This window comes from Thunnus maccoyii, chromosome 15 (assembly GCF_910596095.1).
Source record: "Thunnus maccoyii chromosome 15, fThuMac1.1, whole genome shotgun sequence".
In the NCBI taxonomy this organism is placed as follows: domain Eukaryota; kingdom Metazoa; phylum Chordata; class Actinopteri; order Scombriformes; family Scombridae; genus Thunnus; species Thunnus maccoyii.
The window spans coordinates 14,100,045-14,122,635 of NC_056547.1; the positions used below are offsets into that span (position 1 = coordinate 14,100,045).

Sequence of the window (22,591 nt, forward strand, 5' to 3'; positions counted from 1 at the left end):
TAATAAGCACTAATATTTCAAGTAGGCTACATTTTGATGCTAATATTTATGTACTTTTTACATAAGTAGAATTTTTCATGCAGGACTTTTACTTGTAATGGAGTACTTTTTTTTACATTGCTGTATTGGTACTTTTACCAATACAGCAAGTCCCCCTCAACTCAAAAATATGTTTTTCTTCTTGTTCCTACAGTTGAATGTTTGAGCTTCACCGTGCAGAATGATGTATGTGCAGAGTTTGACACTAGAAGGTTGTTTTCACATTCATCTTCTTAAAGTGGAAAGTTTCTCTTTTGTCATTCAAAAAAACAGTTTTCAAGGGGTGGGCCTATGAACATGATTTGTGACATCACAAATAGTTTGCAAATGCAAATGCAACTTACACAAGTGTGATGTGGAAATGTGAAGCCTCCAGTGCACAAACACTGAGATTTGACTTTACAGAGAAGTAAGAAACATGATGTGTCTAGTAGTTAATCTTAAAAAAAATAAAAATATTTGCACATTCATTGATTTTGGAATTTTAAATGAGGGACAAGGAGTAAGATTTAAATTTTTGTGTAAAAAAAACATAGACAAATTCTTATTCAGAGTATTTTATATATACAAATCTCAAAACTGGAGGAAATCTTTAAGTAAAAGATTTTAATACTTCTGCCACCACTTCAACTGAATGTAGCCTATATTAGGGTGGATTGTGCCTTTAAAACACAAAGGTCTAGTCAGCATGTTGAGGTCTAAACATTTCAGCCTTTCCTAGTTTCCATGAGTGTTAATTTATATAGCCTACATATAGCCATTTTTATACCACCACGAGTATTCAATTTGTACAATTAAAGTTAAACTAATTATTATACTTTATGATACCTTTACAATAGTAATAACAGATTAATAACAAATGGGGGTTTGATTGAACTTTATTTCCTATATTAGTAGATGGAGGCCATGATTGAGTACATCCACCTTTAAAATTATGCTACTAAATGATCCTGAGTAAAGTAACGTCACTTAGCCAAATGTACCGCGCGCGCCTACCCGTTCACCTCTCAGTGAATGGAGCGGAGCCGCGCGCACGCAGAGATCACTCCGGCTTGTTATTAACGTTAATAACGTTATCTCTCGCGTCACTCATGTCCCCAACAACGACGGGCTGCTGCTGCTGCTGCTCCTGCTGCTGCGGCGGAGGAGGAGGAGGCGAGAGGAGGACGGGACTGCGGTTCAGGTGCACCGCTGTGATTGAAAAGACGGTGAAGTTTTAACGCTACGGAGAAGCAGCGAGAAGCCCACAACTGAAGGATAACGGTCAGATTTGTCGACAAGTGTTTTAGCTGTTATAAACGTGGTTCGCCATTGTTGTTTTTTCTTTTTTTTTTTTTTTAATCAGTGATGGGATTCCTTCAGGAGCGACCTGCCGCCTAAACCCTCACTAAAAGGTAAGGAGTAAAAACGACGGTTAACAAAAAAAAAGATAGTGTGTAACGGGAGTAAAGGATGCTCAGCCAGTTTGTACACGCTCTGTTTTGGAGTTTGTGTGGGCGAAAGTTAACTACAACCTCCAGTCGGTTAGTTAGTCAGCAATGGATGTCAGTTATACTGTAGTAAAACACTCGGGCCAAGTCGTGTGTGTCCTCTCTCTGTATCTCGTGTTGGGGCAAGCTGCTACTAGCGACTGACACAAGCAAGCCAGCTCCCCACATCATCATCATCATCATTATTATTATTAAGCTATTATTATTATTAGCATTACTGCTGTTTGGCACAGCTGTGAACAAGCTATCAGTGAACATTGTCAACGCACGCAAACTTGTGGTAAGTGAGTGCAAACGGGACAGACAACAAGGCTGCCATTGTACCGGATCAGCGGCGGATTAACGGAATTCCTTTTCTCTGCACTGTCTGAATGGCCTCCAGTCTCTCTCTCTCTCTCTCTCTGCCTGCCTGCCTCAGTGGGTATAACATCTTGATTTCTAGCAGCTTTAACCTCTGGCAATTGTTAGAAAGTGTAAAGTTAAAAAAAACAAAAACACCTCAGGGCCAGCAGCCACCCGAACCCAGAGATGTCCAACTGGGCTATTGTGAAACATGTGGATGGGACAGTGTTTGCCAGAAAATTGTTGTAGTTATTGTTATCAAGGCCTGTAGCTGAAAAGTGGGGATTATCAAACACAAAGCAGGGCTGCAACTGAAAAAAAGTCATTACCACTTAATCATTTAGTTTGTGAAACAACAGAAAATAGTGAAAAATAGCTGTCACAATTCCCCACAGGCCAAGGTGACGTCTTTAAATTGCTTGTTTTGAACAACCAACACTCTTAAGACTAAAAGACATTTAATTTACAATTATATAACAGAGAAAAACAGAAAATCCTCACATCTGAGAAGCTGAAACAAGAGAATATCTGGATTTTTTGCCTGGGTAGCTTGTAGCGTAGGGTCCTTTCTGCCACAAGTTGGCTTAGACGAATAGTCTATTATCAAAATTGTTGCTGATTAATTTTCTGTCAGTCGACTCATCTATTAACTAACTATATGATTCAGTTCTAGTAAAAAAACATTGCAAGGTGATGCCACTGAGCTTTAAACCCAGGCTGAATAGAGTTAATGAGCATGAGAGGTCAAATATGCGTCAAATAGGTCTTCAGGGTGTTGTTTGTCTGGCCTGCTGATAAAAATCTGTTGTATCATGCCCGATCATCAGTGTAAGCATTTAAGGGTGAAGATTGTTATGTGTAATGCAAAAGCTCTAATTACATCCACCAGATAACCAGATATGATTACTCTGTTAGCTCTTATCATTTTCTAGTGTTCATAGACAATAAACAAACATAGGCCCAGATTTTCAATATCTTACTCCTCCCACCTTCCTTCCATACACTTGCACATCATGCACAGCATGCACCATCCCCAGCGCTCCCCCCTCCCCCCCCCCCCCCGTATGTGGCCAACCAACATGTGGGGAGGTAATCCCAGCTATTAGGGTAATCTCCTCAGCATGACGATCAATAGGGGAGGGTGTGCGGCAACTACCAGACAAGAGTAGCGGGGGGACAAAATTTGTACTAAAGAAAAATGATTTAATCATCTAGATTAGGTCAGGAGACTGGGGTCTGGACAGGAGCTTGTTTGCTGGACGGGGGGAGGGGTGCAGACAGAGCAGACAGGAAGATGTGAGGGGTAAGGCCATCTCCACTTTGGGCAGCTCCCTTGTGTGATAATGGGCTGACTAAATGAAAACAACAAAAATAAAGCTTCACAGTGGGACAAAAATCAAATGTACAGTGGCAGATCTCTTATGGTACTGCCACAGACTGTTAGTGTTACGGGTAAGAAAGTAAAAATTGATGCAAACATAATCTAAAAAATGCAAAGGTTTTCTTGTCAGACAATAATACGACAAAAACATTTCATGCACGAGGTAAGACTGGACTATACACACTAACAGCATTTCATAAAACAACACATTTAACTGAAAATAATAGCTACAAGAAAATGTGGAAATGACTGGCACCAAAATGGTTTATTGAGTCTTTAAACTGCTTTGGGGTTCCCCAAGGAAAAGATACTGTAAAGGGAGAAAACCCCAGGATAGATCATAGATGTTCTAAACAGGCCAAAATCATTACGCTATCATTCCTGGGAATTAATGTAAGGTAGTAAAAATGCAGTATGTGCCAATGGCTTATATCCAAAGTATGTTCTGTAAGTTTTTTTTAAACCACATACATATGACCACAACAATCTTCACCATACCATAAAGCTGATCTCTCTTCAAAAGAGAGGTAATCACTTGCTGACCCTACCTCAAAAATGTTAAATACCTTGTTATTTAACATCTATTTTGAGGTAAAACTTAGACCCAACAAGCTCACAAATATATATTCATGTGTTTCTAGGTTGTTGTGCACTTTTTGTAATTAAAATGAAACTACAAAAGCACTTGAGCCGGTTAAATACTTAATATATGAAGTAAGTAGTAGTGGTTACACTTGAATTTTTAACATGCATCTTGGGTAATCCAATCACAAAACTCAGGAGAGATTCCGCAGCCAGATAGTTCTCTGTTCTCTGTTTAGGAGCGACTGAGAATGACACTGAAATGAGAATAGCTGGTCCACCTTAAAAGTCAGTCCACCTTAAGTGAGCCTGGTCAGATTAGGCTAATTCATTGTCGCTAACTTCGGAGCTAACCCCCTTCATCTTTCCAGCAGTTGGAGAAACAACAGACGAGACTTTTCTTCTTCTCTTGAGAAGCTGCAGTGTTTATTAACTGACACACTGTAGCCTGTACTGTACATTTAATGCCAGATTGACAACTCACTGCTAATGTTTTTCTCTACTCTACTCGCATGCACTGTCACTTTTCTGCTGCTCACTCATCCACACACTCGCTATGCACACACATTACACACTGTCTTATTCCTTAACGGAGCTATGATACTCTTATGACAGTACCTTTCATGTAGATGTCCTTTGACGAAGGAGGAGAGGGAGGATTCTTGGATTTGATGTACTAGTCGATGACTCTAAACAATTCCACAATAACGTAGGGTGTTATCGTGCTCACACAGTGTACAAGTGAAAATTTTTAGTAGCCCATTGATATTAATGATCATGTGAAATTTTAGTAGCTGCGCTCATAATTCTGTAGCAGTGCCTCTGCAGAATTATGAGCACCATCCGCCATCCAGAATTATGAAACACTGCCATCCACGAGAATCCATGTAGCCTGTTGTTGTGGTTTCTTGTTGTTTTGCACTTAAATGTGATGCTGTTGGCGCACGAATGAGTAAGTGCTATGGCCCAGGATACATTCTCATATACACTGCTAAAAGAATGTGGCCATATGTGGCCCAGACCACCTCCAAATGTGGTCTGAACAATTGGATCTCAGTGCATCCTCAATGCGTCTTGGATGTATTCACACCTGTACTTAGAGCTGTCCACTTTTGATCGGATCACCCAAGACGCATTTTAATGCCAGGTGTGAACAGGGTCTGAAATAGCCTGTTCTAATGTTATTACCCAACAGCACACAGATGAACCACATGCTGGATTCAGTCTCATGGAGGCATATGCTAGCTGTCCATGTAGTTTTTGTCTGTATGGGGTATATTGTTCAAGCTACGTGGACCTTAGGGTCCAAAATATTACACAACTAAAAGTGACTACATGTTAAACAGATGAGAATGGAACCCCTCCCAAAAAATAATCTTTTGAAAACAACAAAAATGAGTTGATTGCGGTATCATGCGATCTGTCAATTAGTCAGTCAATTGACAGAAAATACAATTTTGATACTTGTTTGATAATTTAATATTTTATGCAAAAACTTCACTGGTGTCAGTTTTTCAACTATGATTTATTTGTGTTTTCTTACTTTATATAATTGTTAACTGAATATCTTTGGGTTTTGGGTGATTGGTCAGACAAAGCAAGACATTTAAATATGTCAAGTTAGGCTCTGAGAAATTGCTATGGGCATTTTTTCCCTTTGTTACATCAGTGAGTCATCAGGAGATTGGGAGATTAATCAGTACTGAATATAATTGTTGGTTGCTACCCTAGATTTTAAGTTGGTTGCTACCCTAGATTTTAAGTCGTATTAAGATTTGTCAATAGATTCTGGTAAAATAGCCCTAATCCATACATACATCAAATATGTTTTGAAAATAGGAAAAATTAGCAACGTCTTTAATGTCACTGCCATTGTTTATTCAGATATCAGTTGTTTTTATAAAGGGTAGTGTAGTCTAATTAAAGTAAAACACTGGCACTGCATCATTTCTCTTTGGCCACAAATCTGCTTTTCTTTGTGCCAGTGAGAACTGAATGGGCTGACAAAATTCCCAGTTTGTGATGAATCAGATTGGTTTATGAAAAAAAAAAAAAGGACTTGCCCTTTAAGTCTCCAGTGGAGGAACTGGAGTGCAAACACTGGCAAAATGTCCAGATGGAAGATGGGAGGGATGAGTAAGGCGTTCACAGATCCCTTCTGTTTGGCCCCATTGAGACAGAGGGAGACGAGATTGGATGGGTCTGAGGGAGTCAGGTTACTATCGCCCCATTCTACTCCAAAGAAGTGGTGGTGTAAAAGATGCAAACCCCTATGGGAAACCTAATCCAGACCCTGCTGCCAGCTGTCATTCTTTCGCTCCAGGGTAAAATCGCTAAGCAGGTATCGCCTTACCCTTCTTCAATCATTACCTTAATCATAGCAGGAAATGGGGAATTACACACGTTGTTCTGGACTACAAATCTACATGTACTATATAATTTGAGAATTTTGATCTTATACAATGGTAGACAGTACAGTACATCACAAAAAAAGGAAAGCCATAAGCAAAGTCAGCTCCAAAACGTCTCAGGAATACTAGATGCTCATGAGACTCTGCTGTAGGTGTATTTAATTTGTAATTTTTTAAAATTTAAAACATCAAGTAGCAAGTTTGGCACTTAGCAATAATCGATACCAGGCACTTATAATTGACAATATTAATGCACAGGGATACATTATACTATGCTTTGTGTGTGAAGAAATTATTTTTAACCTACCACCTTAAGATAGTGTTTCCTTGTACAGGAGTTTTGTCACTTATCGCCAACATTTGTAAAAAAAAACAAAACGTTTAACACCACAGTTAATTAAAATCCACTATTGAGATGAAGTAACCTTATCATAATCAATTGAGATGATAAAGTAACACCAAATTTAGTAAATTCTACTGTTATTTCTGCAGTGTTTAATAGTTTAAGGTTCAAAGTTCAACTCAAACTGAACTTTGACTCAAACTAGGTGTTAAATTCTTCGACTGAATCCAGTGAATCAGATATGACTGGCAGAGCACTCTAAGTCTCATTTTCCGAGTCAAAACCAAAACCATGAGAATGATTTAGAGCAGAAATGATTAGGTGATTGATCAATAAGTCTATTGACAGAAAAGAAAAGGCAATAATACAAGCAATTTGATGATATCACTTTGGGCTTTAGGACATTGAAAGTGGGCAATTTCACAATTTTCTTACATTTTGCGGACCAAATAATCAATTAATCTAGAAAATAATTGGCAAATTGATAGATAATGAAAATCGTTGTAAACAAGATTATTATTCTCATTGGAAAAACATTGCAGAGCTGCAACTTTTAGTCGATCCACAGATTAGTCAACTATTTTGATAATCAATTAATCATTTTGAGTCGTCTTTTTTTAAAGAGAAAATGCCCAAATTCTCAGATTCCACCCTCTCAAATGTCTTTGGGAAACAGTGATCAGCATCTTTCACCATTTTCGGACATTTGATAGACCAAACGATTAATCGCGAAAGCAATCAACAGATTAATCGATAATTAAATAATTGTAGCCCTTTAGTATTCTTTATAGTATAGTCAGTTTCACATTCTTTATAATTGGAGTTTCAGAAGCATTTTGGTGGCTTCTAGCTTTGGAGGATACATACTGCTTACACTGCACTACAACATCCTGTACATTTAATCTGTGTTAATATGTCATGTTTTCCTTTGATTGCATTGCATGTGGAATTGAGACTAAAATCAATAACAGTGTTGAAATATACACCTGATAGAGTTAGTAGGGAGAACAAAAGATTACAGGGAAACTGATAAAGTAAAAGACAGAAAGCAGAGTGATAGAGAGACAGTCAGAGCGACTCTGAGCTGACCTTGCCATGATAATCTAATCCCTGTCGAGAGTGCTTTTTTTAGAGAGCAAGTTAATGCCAGCAGATTATACTCCAGTGTCTCCCACACTAGCCAATCCACACTGAAAAGAGAGTGGGTCCACACTGGATCCTCAGACTGACCACAGCAGTTAACATAATCTCAATAATGAAGGATGCACTATATTCCAAAAATGATTTGAAAAAAACAAAACAAAAAACAAAACCTCTCTTCATCTTTGCTTTTCTGCTTTCATTGGCAGTAGCTGTTTGGTATCTGATGTCTGCATTTGGGACTGCATGACAATATTTTTTTTAGAGGAATTGTTAACATTTCCACAACAGGTAAAAGCTCTGCCAAGAATCTCTTGTATTCCCCTTCCCTTGTGTCTTCTCTTTGTCAATCTCCCTCCCCTGTGTGTGCTTTATTGCACAAAGGGGCATCCATGATAAAAGGCCACTCAATGAGCAGCTCATCTAATGCTACGAAGAGTAATCCCTGTGTATGTTGTGTAACCGAGTGGAGAGTTGAACAAGGAGGGGGATGGGGGACGAATGTGTGCAAGTTTGTCCGTGCTTGTGACTGTTGAGTTCATGGCTATCTAATCTCTTAGGTACATTAGGCTGTTCGCCCGCAGTAGTAGTGCTGCTTCACTGTTTTTCCTGCAATTAAGTCATTCTAGGAACCCTGCTGACACTGAACACTACCTATGAGTTATGTGCAAGTTGATAGCAGGCTTTGTTGAGGTTGGTGAGGTATGTGCCGATTACATTGTTCTCATTATACGGTAATCGTGTACAACACCAGAAGGTGTGTCTTGCTTTTTGGAAATAGTTTTAAGATTGTTGGCCGAGCTGGGAGTGATGTAAGTTTTGAGTTCTGCTTCTCGAGGAATCGCAGCACTGTTGAACACTTAAAAAGTACAACGTTTAAAAGGTCGAAGATCAGTTGGTGTCAAACTGACTGACTGAAGTATCTGTCATTGAATAGATAGTCTTAGGATTTATCAAATCTAGATTTATAACCCAGCTGATTGTCTTTTGTTGCCATTATGGTCGTTTTTTCAGTGATTCCTTGATAATATTTTCACTGTGCAGTATTTGTTGCTTTTGTGATAAATTTGTACACAATGTTAGTTTGCATAGTACTATTTATATTTTATAGAGTCTGGCCTGGAGATATGCAGTGATCCTGTGTTTTGAGCCAGCCTATAGGAGGGACTAAGTCTATTTATTCAATGACACACACACACACCCGAGTCAGTTTGGTACCTCTGTACCTGATGAAGAGCCCATTTGCGCTCAAAACGTTGTCTAAATGTAATAAAAGGAAAAAAAAATTTTATAAGGTTGCGAGTCCTCGGGAAGCAGAAATTATTGTACAATTATTTTGGACTCAGCAGAATGATGTGCACTGAGTGATGTTACTTTTATCATTTCAGTATCTAATTTTTAGTTTCTTTTCTCAGCACTAACAAGGTTGTTCTGCAGTCACTGCAGAACAACCTAGTTGTTCTGCTAATTTTGCATCCATGCCATGTGGGCAGAATGGGAAGATTGGGAAAACGTCCTATTGTTACCTTTTGGGAGCGCTCACATCCTTCCAAGATGGTTACCTGCCCACCGTTAGCCCTGCAGTCACACCAGATAAATGGAAATGTAGTGTAAATTTGCTATTTATATCATGGTACATATTTTCACAGCCTCGTTAACAAGTTCAACCAGATTTAAACAAAACTGTGAAGACTATATAGCTCCTTTTTAAATAGCTGCATCGATTGTACTGTATTAGTGTTATTACTGGATTTTATTTACACTGAACTGCTGGCGATGGTAACTCTGAAGCTCTTTTAGTTCTGTCCTCAAGTGGGAGATATCGTAAGAGAGTGTTCACACCGATGTATGATGTTGAGCATACTAACCTGTGTTGGATAGTCATTAAATATGACATTTCAAACAAGCACCTGGGAGTCTGTTTTGACTCTACTACATCTGGGGGGAGTCATGTTGACCTGCATCAGCAGTGAATCAGCAGAGAGTGTATTTTCTGCATAGACTAAGGTATTTTGGTGCAAGTAAGGGGATAAGAAACCTATTTATCTTTTTTTTTTTGCTTCTGCTTGTCACAAAAAGTATGACATCTTGCAGTGGTAAACCATTCATGCGTGCACATTTTAGACAGTTGTGAAGGAGGTATTGGTGCTGTAGATTCAAGGTTAATTTTAATGTAGCAAGGTAGAACTGAACAAGTGGGTTTCAGACATTCATATTAAGACATTTTGAATTGATTCTGAAGACATTTCTTTAGAGCAGTCTATAGAATCAGCAAGACATCAAATCTAATGCACCTTATAGTAAGTGCAGCCTTCATTATGCAGTTAACCATTTTCACATTATCTAAGAACTTGACTACATTTTTATGATATAATTGTTGAATATCTGGTACAATGTCTTAAATAATCTGTTAACACAGTGATTTGATGTGGTGCATAGAAGAATTGACAGTGCCAACAGCAGGCAGGTTTCTTAGATGTAGGAAAACTGGAAGGAACGCTTGACGATGGGGAGAAAATCTTTGTATTTAGACAACATTTACAGCAAAGAGAAAAAAAAATCTCAATCTGTGTATTAGATTTGTTTTATGCCTCAGTTGTGTTTGCTGTTGATGGAAACAGACAGGATTATTGGACACAAAACAGTAGATGCGAGGTGAGGCTTAGTGAGTGACTGTGGCTTTGGACACTAGCATAAGGACAGTCACATGCTATCTCCAGTCAGGGGTATATTGGCACAGGCTTGTTGCTGGTTGTTGAGAATATTTGGATGACTTCAGCACATACACACACACACTCACACAGGCACATATGCATGCACACAGTCATGGGGTACACACATTCTTGCTTAAAAATGTCACATTTTCCACTTGTTTACAACTACAGTTGCAGAGATTAGTTATAGGTGGACATTCTCTCTTACTTGAAAATGGGTATTCAAGGTATTTTAGTGCGTTGGACGCTTTAGTATCTTACAAAATGAATTCAGGGCTAATGCTATTTCCAGTCCCCTGCAGGAAATTACACCCACAGTTTTGGTGCAGCAACAAGGCACGCAGGCAGTGTGCACACATACGACAGTGGATATTTTAATGCAAGAACACACACACACACACACAGACACACACACACACACACACATACACACACATCACAGCACACAGGCTCTCAGCATCAGTGCCCTGACCATAGGGAGTTTGTGCTGAGCTGGTTGGGACGTCAGGATGAATCAATGCGAGGACAGCTGACTGGACATGCCTATTCATCTGCCAAAGAAAAGAGAGAGAAAAAGGGAGCGAGGGATTCTAAAAGAAATGAGTTAAGCCCCCGGAGCAACATGTTTGGCTATCTGCATTACTTTACAGATCCTCCAAAGGGCTTTCAATGTTTATAGGATGAAAGCTGAAGAGGTGGGAAAGATGGGATCTAGGGAAGTATAGAGAAAAAAAGAAAAATGGATTGATATTTTGTTATTAAAAATGAAAAAAAAAAAAACAAATCCTACTTTCAGTAAACAAACACTACGCAGATGCCATCTTACGTATGATTAAGTAAAACTAGGATATTGCAGATGCAAAAATATAGCACAGACTAAGCACATAGGCTGCTTTGACAAAGGCATAAGCTCATACTGTAGAGGCTGCTAACTCCATACTGATGGCCTGTTTATTCCCATCTGTTGCCCTCAGCTCTCTGACTTCATCCCCATTGTGTTAACTCATTACATTCGCCTTAACCTTAACCCCTTAATTGCCACCCTCCAGTTTCTCCTGCACATCCTCCCCCTCTTGGAGACAGTGTGCCACATTGCCCGTGCTCTAATCTGATGGCGTCTGCCTACCAAACACCTGCCATGTCCGGGGAAAACCTCCTAAACTCCTCCCCATTCCAGATCCAACACCCATTCCAGTGTGAGCGGATCAGCACACATGACCGCAAGCAGGCAGGCACGCATGCAGACAGATGCGACGGTGGATGCAGATACAGATAATTAGACAGACAACCTCATCCCCTGAAAAATATACCACAGTCAGTCTCTTTTTTTTTTTTGCTGGCCTTTTATATGTATGTGCACCTAGCCCTTCCTCCCATTCAAAGACTGATAAGACAAGCAAGAGTCGTCTGTTGTCCTGCCTCCTTGGCCAGACATGTATTCGAAGACAGTGACGTGTAGGCCTAGGCCTCTTTGCTTTAACAATAACTCTCTCGACCCCCCAATGAGGGGTGGAGGACCAGACATGAGGCGATGTGACAGTTCTGGTGCGGCCAACACAATAGCAGGTTTTTCTTTTTACTGCCTGGCTGGCTATATGCCACAGAATACTTTTTTTTCACTGGAACAGTCTAACAAATAGTCATGTTTGCCTGAGGAACATGTTTAACCACATCAGACCATGCCACAGTAATTTTTTATATAGCACACAGCAAAGCATGTTCTCTTCCTGGATGATTGTGTTCTGGTTTTACCCAGATGTCTCTGAGGTATTGTAGCCTCATATATCAAAGTTCTCCTCCTGGCTTTTGAGATAATTTGCCCACAATTATGAATGTTGTGTAACTGTGGCATTTTTCTTTACATATGGAAAAATATAACTGAGAGAAAATGGAGGATTAAAAGATGAAGGTTACACAATTGGTGACATTGTGATACTTCTCCTGTTATTTAAACAGTAATATCTCCTATTATTTAAACAGTAGTATTTAAAATTGGACCTTGTTACCTATACTCACAATCTTACACCAGCACTTACCCCAGAATCAGGGGTATGTGTGTGTCTGTATGCGAGTTTCTAAAACAAAGTTTGTTCATAATGGATTATTGATCGTGAATTAGAGTGGACTGCCCCCGAGGGCTCATCCTGGCTGGCCAGGAATGAATACATCTCTTCATGCTCCACCTCACACACTCAATTTAGGCAGAGGAAACCAAGGACACAATCACACATGCATGTTGAGACACTGACCCACGCTCTAATACGTACAGACAGGCGTCGCTCATCCAGTAAGGGACAAAGGTTATTTTAGAGTCTGCGTAATGCAAATTGCCACAATGGCCCATCTCTCTCAGTACAGAGTTTGTACTTTTTCCCACATACGGAGTGAAATTACCTTATGTGTGAGCTACTTCTGCTGTCATTGCTGGTGTATTCATAGTGAAACCGGTCTGCATCTCTACAAATGTTCTGTGTACATAGAAACAACAACCAAGCAAACAGAAATGTGATTTTGTTTGACAGGTTTTCAAACAGAAAAAAGGGTATATTACTCAACCATCTGGCATGGTATTAGATTTTGGAGAACAAAACAGCGTGATTTAGTTAAAACTGTCACCTTTTCTGATTTAAATATCCTCTGCAGATTTTATCAGACTTCTAAACAGGTGTATCAGTGTCTGCCTGAATCACTTTATAAGATACTATAAATGCAACAAGCCAACATATGCCTTAATCATCACTTCGATACTCAGTTTTAAGTCTCACTAGCTGATTTCTCTCTTTAGTCAGAAATCTAAAGTTGAACTTTAAACCTTATTGGTGTGATTGCCTGTTGTGCTCAACAAGCACCATAAATATTTCATACTCTAAATATCATTATTGTTCATGTATTCAAAGCTAAATAACAGTTTTGATCTGATGAAAAAATAATGTTATTTTGTGAATTTAGATTGTAAATGTAATTACTACAAACCTAATTTTAATTTATCCTTCTATTTCCAGGTTGTCTTGCCAAAAGAATAAGCAGCTTGCTTAAGAAAAACATCAGGATGGACACTAAAGCAGTGATGGTTTCCAGATTGTTTATGCCCGCTCTGAGAACTTACTAACTTTTCAAACACATACTTTGCATAGTTAACAGAGTTATTACACAACTGTATGTCAAAACGTACCAGCACTCCAGGAAAAATAATGGAGACAGAAGAGAAGGAGGATGTATCACAAAAACGCACAGCTGGTGTAAAGGCTGAGACGGAGGAGGATGTGACGTCTGGTCACACCTGCGGGGTGTGTGGTCGTAGCTTTCCTCTGCTCAGCTCTTTATCCCAGCACATGAGAAGACACACCCGGGAGAAGCCGTACAAGTGTCCGTATTGTGAGCACAGGACGGCTCAGAAGGGCAGTCTGAAGGCCCACATTCGAAGCCATAAACTGGGCCTTTTCAGCCATCACATCAGTGACAAGGAGGGGGATGGAGATCCAGGGCAGAAAGATAACGCTGTCATCAGCACACCTAACAAAGGTCATACTGTCAATGGAAAGGTGAAGAAGAAAGGAACCAAGAAAAAAGTTAAGGGTAAAGATGCAGTCACTGGTGTCGAGATCAGTGGTGATGGTGGGGCTGATGCTGGGCCTTTTACCTGCAGCATTTGTAGCCAGGTTTTCCCTCAGGTATTACTCCTTAAATCCCACATGAAAAGGCACCGCAGCGCCCAGGATCATGGTTGCCGGATTTGTGGACGCCGCTTCCGCCAAGCATGGTTCCTTCAGAGTCACATGCGCATTCACCGGGTTAAAGCCCAGCTGCGGGGTGGCAAGCGCAATGAGCCGCCTGCCACCATCAATGGGGTTCCTCAGGACCCAGCATCACTGACAAATGAGGAGTGCCTCTATGAGCTTTGCGCTGGCTGTGGTAACTTCTTCTATGACCGCAAGACCTTGCAAATACATGAAAAACTACATAAACTGAACCACAGTCGCAGTCTGATACAAAACCCACCACAAGAAGACCTCGAGGCCTCTGAGTTGCACACTGCCAAGAGCCAGTTTTTGGAAAGCCTGAACCTGACGTGTGCTGGACCTAAGGAAACCCCTGAGGATAAGAGCCTGGGTAGGCGAATTCCAGAGCTGGACCCTGTGTGTAGTTACCAGGCCTGGCAGTTAGCCACAAGGGGACGACTAGTGGAGGCAACAGAGAAATGTTTGGGATGGGAGGAGAGACTTGCAGATGCTGAGGTGGCATATGACACAGAGAAGGGCGAGTATGTACCCCTGAAGCAAGAGAAGAAGAGGAAGCAAATTGACACCTCCAGCTCCAGCATTAAGAAGAAGAAAGGTGATATCGGCTTTGATCAAACATCAAACAACCTGGCTCATACTAAAGGTGGTGACAAGAAGATTTCCCAGAAGGACCGTATTCTGTTGAACGGACTTGGTCACGCGTTTTATGAGGCGCTACAGAGTAAGAAGGTCAAAGATGTTGGATTCTCACCTAAACAGACCAACAGCATCAGGAACCAAGACCAGGAGGGTAAGCAATGTATGCAACACTACTTTATCCTTGCAGCAGTTAAAAAATGTTGCTTTAAAACAGTTACGGTACGGTAACAGTTACAAAATCCAGCTGGTGCTAAAATGATTTGTTTTGTGTTAAATATAGAGCCCTTCTTGTTTAAATCAAAAGTCATGTTTGTAGACATACAGCTGTGTCACCTTTCCTGGTAAGAACTGCTGCATTCAATATCCAATCGACTAAACGTAAAAACATACAGACCAAAAGTCTCTGTGACATTGCTGTAAGTTAAACCTACCAGACCAGCAATGTGGGAATTAAATACTAGCTCTGTAGTGGGGGGATAAACAGAGGTAGATAAAAGATAACATTGTGGAAAAGGGAGACCTCTTGTGAATTCATAATAGAATTACAGCATATGTAACTATCACACCTGGTTATACAAAAAGATTTAGAAAATGCATCAGTTTTCTCACTTACGGAAAAATGTCACTGGGAACATACAAAATTTCATTCAAAATTGTTTTTTTTAAATTCTCCTATGGAAATGTTTAGTTGGCTACAATTCATGAACACACAATAATATGAGTTTTTTTAAACAAAGGTTGAAGTGATTATACAGGGCTCCGAATTTTAGCAAAATCACAGAATGTGGTTTATTTGCACACAGAGATATTATAAGAGCAGGTGCTATTTTGTTACTTAATTGCTGATTAAATACATTTCTGTGGAATATGAAAATAGCTTATGTTCTAGATCAACAAAAGATAAACAGATGAAATAAACAAACAAATAAGTGGCTTTCATAAAACATACTTACAGAGCAAAATTAGTGGTACTAATACTTTTTGGAAGAAGATATCGTATGCATTGAGGCTGTAACACTTGGAAATTAAGCACAGCGAATGCAGTTCAACAAAAATTATCTTCATGTAAATCATTCAAATACACTACAACTTAATACAGAGACACAGAGGTAGCAACATTCAAATCATTCAAAATCTACCACCACTTAAGGTGTTGAGCTAATGCAACAGTGATTTATGTAAATACTGAATAAAATGATTGTCACAGCTTCTCTGAATGAATGTCCTTTCCACTATGAAATCTTTGATAATGATTTTCTAGCTTGGATAATGTAATCACTGCTAGTGACTGTATTTTAGTAGTTTTGTTTTCTGTATGTTATACACACAATCACAAAACTTATTATAAATTCTTTACTTTGCTTCTTCCTCTCCTACCTACAGATAAAAAACCCTACTTCTGCGAGCACTGTGATTTCCACACTGTCGACGCCTCACTACTCAGGTCTCACCTGCACATGCAGCACCAGGACTTGCTGGGTCCTTACAGCAAACAGAGCACCATTTTGGACAACATTAGCCAAAGTGGCTCCAAAGCCTCATTATACATGGACTACCTCAGAAACAGGAGCGTGTTGCTTAGTCAGCCATATTGGAATCCCTACACGTGTCCGCCTGGACAGGGGTCAGCAGAGTCAAACATTAAAACAGAAAAGTCAAATGATACTGAGGTCAAAGGGCAGGGACATACACGTAGTGATGCTGGCAGTCTTCTCAATTTGTCTGCATTATCTGCAAGTAAAGGAGATGGAACTGCAAATGATCCGGTTAAAACAGAAGGCCTTGTGAGACATCAGTGCCCATATTGCTCCCACACTACCAACTACCCAGAGGTGCTGTGGATCCATCAGCGGGTCGCACACAGGGTGGATAACAGCAGCTCCGTGGCACCCAAGTGGGCACCCTGCTTGAACAGCATCAAGAGTGTAAAGGCAAGTGCTTCCCAGTGGAGACGCACAGGTCCCCCGCCATTCCTCGAAGGCAAGGACTGTCCAGCTTTACCTGCGCCGAGAACTCAGCGCACACAGCCACCAGGTTTCACAACCCACAGCAGCAGCAGTAGCAAGCACTCCGCCCCTAAGAGCCAATCAGGTGTCCCGAAGTCCAAGCATCAGTCAAAGGACTCACGATCTTCAGACGGGACACATTCTAGTGGTAGAGCAGGACTTCTACCTCAAAAGAAGTCTGGTGAACAAAACCGGGCAGCCGAAGGGGGAAGTAAAGGCTCCAGCGCCAGAGCTACTTCGTCAAGCAGTGTCGTGCATAGCAAGAGCGTCCCTGGTTTCCAGCCTACCAGCAGCCCCAAACACAGAGGCCACAGAGCTGCGGTGGAGGGAAACTTCCCACAAGAAGGCTTGGGTTTTATGTTGGCTCGAAATCATGGCGGCACTTCATCTAACGCAGCTGCAGATAGACTCCATCCCCGCAGGCAGTCATGTGACTCCTCTTCAGGTCCTAAGGGTCCTGATCTTTGGGCCGCCATGAACATGTGGGGGCACAAAGCGTATTTAGAACCACTCCTTTTTGCTCAGGGAAAGAGTGAGTCAACCGGAGAAATGCCAATGGACATTGATATTTTGAGTCTCCTGAAAAACTACAGTCCCCATGATCTGGCTGCTCTCTACCAACACTGGGGGTTTGTTGACCCCAGACTTGATCCACAAGGTAAGAGATGTTTTGTTTTTATTTTTTTAATTTGTCAGAGAGCTAACTTAAGACTGCTTAGATAAGATGGAGGCCATCACTCATTAAAACTCAATTTTTTTTTTATCTTTTTATGCATTGAAATGGACTCAAACACATGAGCTACCCAAAAAAGAGTGACTGTTAAATGTTGTGATATATTGATGAGTACATCTTCATCTGTCCTGGCTATTAGTAAAAACCTTCAAACCTCAGAATGAAGTATTTATGATTAAATTTCATTCTTCTACTTTTTACAGCAATGTTGCAGTTAAATGGAAATTTTGGAAATGAAGTCCATTCCTCCTCTGAAGCTTCCAAACAGGTAACATGTTTTCTTTACAGCAGCCACTGATACTGTATGTAGGATTTAATGCAAAGATTAGTGACTATTACCACTACTGATTTAATTTTAATCAGCTAAATGCATAACCATATATATATATATATATATATATATATATATATATATATATATATATATACACACACATATACATATACACACACACATACACAATATATAAGTCAGGATCACCTACAGATAAGAAATCAGCATTTTGTGTCTCCCAACTCATCAAAATTGAAAATATATGTTTTACTTTACTCACTTAACTTACTATATTTACAAACATCAGTGATGAAATCAAATCTTTAACAAGATAAGACATTGACTTTTTATATTTCCTATTTTGTCAATAAGTGTCAATCCATGTATTAAAAGTAAAAGGCCTGTCATTCAACTAGTGGTAGGGCAATGATGATGTTTATATCTGTGTCAGATTATGGCTTAATTATAGTCTCAAGTGAAATGTATAACTCTAAAGTCACTGGACTTCAAACCTGTGCCATTAATTCACTTTTCAAAATCAGGAACAGCACGAGAATCCCTCACGAGTCTGTACAGTATGTCCTTACTGTACCAACTGTGTACCCTGTCTGTGCATGAGTACAGTATGTCATCTCAGTGCACACATGCGTCTGTGTATTTTCATGTGTTTGCACGCGTGGCTGTCAGCTTCCACAACCTGGCTGTCTCTTCCTTCTCGTTTTCGTAAGAGAGGCTGACAGGGATGAGGGAAATAAATAATAAAAAAAACATTGTTGTCCCCCTCAGGGTAGAACTCGCCCAGCATCTCCATATGGTGTGTCATCAGCCTGTCAGTCACACCTACCCTGATGCTACCTACAACTGTTCTGGCTTTCTCCTCTCTCCCCTAGAGTAATGTGTGGGCAACTTTTTAAACACTAGACATGGCTAATATCTCAGTCTGAAGGGGTGAGGAATTACAAATCAGACAAATTTAATATGGATAACACCTTTAGGTGATATTTTTAGTATCATGGGAACATATTTTTTTGCTAGAAGTGCAAACAAATGAAAACATTTGATTTTTGTTTTACATGTTTCTGATGTCTCTTGGGCTTTAAACACTTTTTATGTAAAAAAAGACTCCCGACTCAGGAACAAATTTACATTAGAGGGACCATTTAGGTCAACAGAAACTAATGCATAAAATATCATAGCATAGTGTGAGTGAGCCATCACTGGCCAACATCATATCATTAGAAAATAGATTATCCCAGTAGTGTAGGTATTAACATATTATGTAACTTGCAGAACTGGTTAAGTAATTTACATTGTATTTCATCAAGGACATTAACGCAAATGCACAAAAGCTTCATTATAGTGCTGCAACTAACCATTATTTCCATTATCAGAAAACTGTGAAACATGGCCATCACAATTTCCTGGAGCCCAAGGTGGCATCTTCAAATGTCTTACATATTTAGTTTTATTGTTATAAATGAATCCAACAGTTATATATGAGGGACAATTGGATAATACCTGTTGCAAACCAATTTAAGTGAAATAAATGTTTGAACTACAATAAAGAATAGAAGTTCAGAATGTACATTTAAACCGACCATCCACCAAACCACAAGCCTAAACTTACAACTGCTGCTAAATTGAATTTTAAACTCAACATTTGTAAAATAAATAAATAAATAAAACCAGAACCCTGAAGTGAAAAATAACTTTCTAAAAATAAACCCATAAAATTCCAAACCAAATCAAATAAAAATTGTGTCTTATAACTTGATACTTCCTGTTGCAAATATGCAACAGGAAGTTGCATATTATATATATTTGTTCAATTTATATGTAGCATATAAATTGAACAAATAAGTCACAAAATGAAACAGTTACATAAAGGATCTGAAGCTCTGAAATAACCGTTAATGCTTTTAATATTATGTAAAATGTTAAAATATTTAAAACTGACACACACACACACACATACACACACATTTGCTTAGGTCACTTTTGGGGACTTACATTCATTTCCTGGAGACTTACCCTAACCTTAACCTTAACCACTGACCCAAAAATCAGTGTTTTACCAATTAGGGACACATCTTTTGTCCCCAGTTGGACAAGCGTCCCCAATTAACTGGTCTTTAGTCTGAAATTTGTCCCCGAAAGTAGCCTATGACAGACCACACACACACACTCTCTCACTGCTGCTAAGTTAGATCTAACTGGTGTGCACCACACATGTCGTCTGCAGGTGAACAGCCGCTCCACTTCATCCTCAGGGTCTCTACATAAAGGAACGTGAAGAGTCATCGTGCTCCGTTTGGCTTCCAGCTCGCACGACACTAACTGCTGAACAAAGAGGCCTGCTGTTCTTGAAAGGAACCAGCCATAACTCCTAAAGGACAGAGGCACTTGATTATGCACAATATATGCAAAGCAATGAGGTGGACTCTAATTATTTTGTCATATGGTTGTTTCATTTGAAGTGTTATGCATGCTTTTTGTTTGTTAAGAGTGTAGATATGTTAGTTACCAAAACACACATGGAGATATGTTTTGGGGGAAATGAGGCATAGTTGTTCGCACTTATTGTAAAAATAATAAGAGGACACTGTACGGGTGGAAATAAAATGTGAAGCTAAAGCCACAAGAATAAAGAGAACATAATTTTGGTTTGAGACCGACAGATACCTGCTGGTTTGGGGTGAAGAATTTGCTCTAGAAGAATGTGTCTAAAACGACACATAATACCAAATCTTACAAACCAGGATGCCACTAAAAACATTCACAAGTAGTTCAAAGTGATGTAAGCTGTTACCAGAACATTTCACTTCATCTTTATTGATCTCGATATATTACGAGTGTATATCAGTATTCTGTTTCAGTTCAGAGTGGAGTAGCAGAACATAAACTGCAGGCAAAATAGTCATTTTTCAGTTTTAAGACCTTATTCACAGAATTTGTGTTAAGTCCTGATCTGAGACAAGTTCTTTCTTCAAGACCATGCTAACAGATTGAGCCTGTCACTTCGTCACAGTTGCTTGGATTTTGTTTAGGGAAAAACCAGTAGATGATCTCCTCTACTAACAAACCACAGAGTCATCATCCCACAGTAAGGCGCTATGGGTTGCTTTAATTAGAGCTAAATCTCACCAGAATCCAGGCTTTAGCACTATTAGCTGATCATCCCACACACATTTAGAAGAACAGGATGCACTGCATGTATTATTATCTCTCTCACAGTGAAAGTTGTGGCCAAAATGCTCTGCAGCTTTCAGCTTGAGCAACTGAAAAAAAATCTCTCTCCTCAACATCACTTAGATTATTCAACTTATTATTAAGTGCATATTTTGCATTTGGCACACAAATGATTGCAAATACCACATACTGACAGAAAACGTGCATCACACTCCAGGCAGTTTCTTCCTGCAAATGCATCCTACATCAGTAAATACTCAAATATACCCCCCCACACACACATATGTTTCATGAAGTTGCTTAGAGCACAGGATCAGCTGTAGTGATTGCATTTGTAGGGAATTATCACAACATTGAAGGGCACCTTCAGTCTACCGGCCATATTCATCTGTCTGCTACAATCTGTACTGTCAGGGATCAAATTAATTAACTGCTCTCTTCCAGTTTACAGCCCCAAATGATACCACTCAGTGTAAATCAACAATAACAAAGATAGCATTAAATAAAATAGATGCAATTTTACATCTATGTCAAACAGAAGGATCTGTGATCTTTATCATATAACATACAGTTATTTATGGCAATCCATATTTATTGCCAAACTTTATGTCCAGAAGGGACAATCAATTAATGTGAGAAAACCACAGAAATACAAGTAAATTGGTGGCCATCAATGCTTAGAAATTTATGTGTCAAAATAACCATTGAACAATGAGACGAGGTGTCCTGTTTTATAACTCTTAAGTTTGAAATGTAAATGTCCTTTTTCTCCACTCAGAAAGATGTGTGTGTGTGTGTGTGTTACCATCTGCACTCGTTTCACATTATGCTAGCAATGTAGCAATTAAATGCTGTGATCCTTAGACGTAGAATGTTTGAGCCCTGATTTACATCTGCCAGGAAAACTAAACTGAAAAACTCCAGTTTTGAAGACTGCAAAACACTAGTTTGACTTTTTTTTTTTTGCAATTCGCCTCATTCACAGTTTGTTTTTCCTGTGTTTTATGTTTGCGGATTTGTTTAGTATGTTTATATTTTAGTTTTGATTCTGTGTATTCATCTCCCATAGAGAAATTGGTCTATGCATTTGTAGCAGAAGAAAAGCCATCAACTTATGAATTCTTGGGAGATCTTGAGAATACATAATTTATTACTGGAGTATTGACTTTGATATGTGTGGGAAACTTTTTTTTTTTTTGATATTGTAAATGATAGTTTTATTTAATGGTCTTTTTTGTTTGATGAGTGGAATTTCAGCACTCCTAAGTACTTGATATTTGTAGTAACAACAGAAAATGTTTAAAAAAAAGACGTGTTTTTCAGTGACACACTTGCAGGGTCAGTAGGGACTGATGCTCCTGCAGCAGGTTATCTGTGAAGATGCTGGTGCAGACAGTTTGACAGGGGGAAGAGTGGCAGGAAACAGGGCCTGAACTTTTATGCAAAGCTTAAAGTTGAGCTCTGAATGGGTTCGTTTTTCTGACTATGTAAACATATTTCATAGTTAATGATTATATTGACATCAAAATTTCTATTTTCACCTGTGCTACATTTTGTCTGACTGTACA

General features: G+C 39.4%; 2 protein-coding genes across 6 annotated transcripts in view; one reads left to right on the plus strand and one right to left on the minus strand.

Moving 5' to 3' along the window:
- The window catches only part of LOC121913699 (relaxin-3 receptor 1-like), a 64,573-nt gene that overhangs the window by 19,234 nt on the left and 22,748 nt on the right, over positions 1 to 22,591 (minus strand). The window contains exon 3 of one of the 5 annotated variants that reach the window (XR_006100353.1): positions 20,138 to 20,220. The exons of 3 other annotated variants lie outside the window; for them this stretch is intronic. The gene's annotated coding sequence lies outside the window, so the exon portion shown is untranslated. Of the gene's footprint in view, positions 1 to 20,137; positions 20,221 to 22,591 lie in introns of those variants that run through there. One more of the 5 variants, XR_006100351.1, reaches the window with a different exon arrangement.
- Positions 1,069 to 21,521, plus strand: LOC121913698 (zinc finger protein 516-like). Its single transcript, XM_042436453.1, has 6 exons — positions 1,069 to 1,302; positions 1,385 to 1,433; positions 13,445 to 14,972; positions 16,205 to 17,485; positions 17,764 to 17,828; positions 20,077 to 21,521. Exons 3-6 carry the CDS (start codon positions 13,601 to 13,603, stop codon positions 20,125 to 20,127), a joined length of 2,769 nt encoding a protein of 922 aa, XP_042292387.1. The 5' UTR covers positions 1,069 to 1,302; positions 1,385 to 1,433; positions 13,445 to 13,600; the 3' UTR covers positions 20,128 to 21,521.

Bases quoted from the DNA above. Each gene is read 5' to 3' on its own strand.
- LOC121913698 (XM_042436453.1), top strand. From the start codon at position 13,601: ATGTCAAAACGTACCAGCACTCCAGGAAAAATAATGGAGACAGAAGAG. The intron at 14,973-16,204 runs GTAAGCAATGTA...TCCTACCTACAG, and splicing joins CAGGAACCAAGACCAGGAGG to ATAAAAAACCCTACTTCTGC. The intron at 17,829-20,076 runs GTAACATGTTTT...TGTCGTCTGCAG, and splicing joins CCTCTGAAGCTTCCAAACAG to GTGAACAGCCGCTCCACTTC.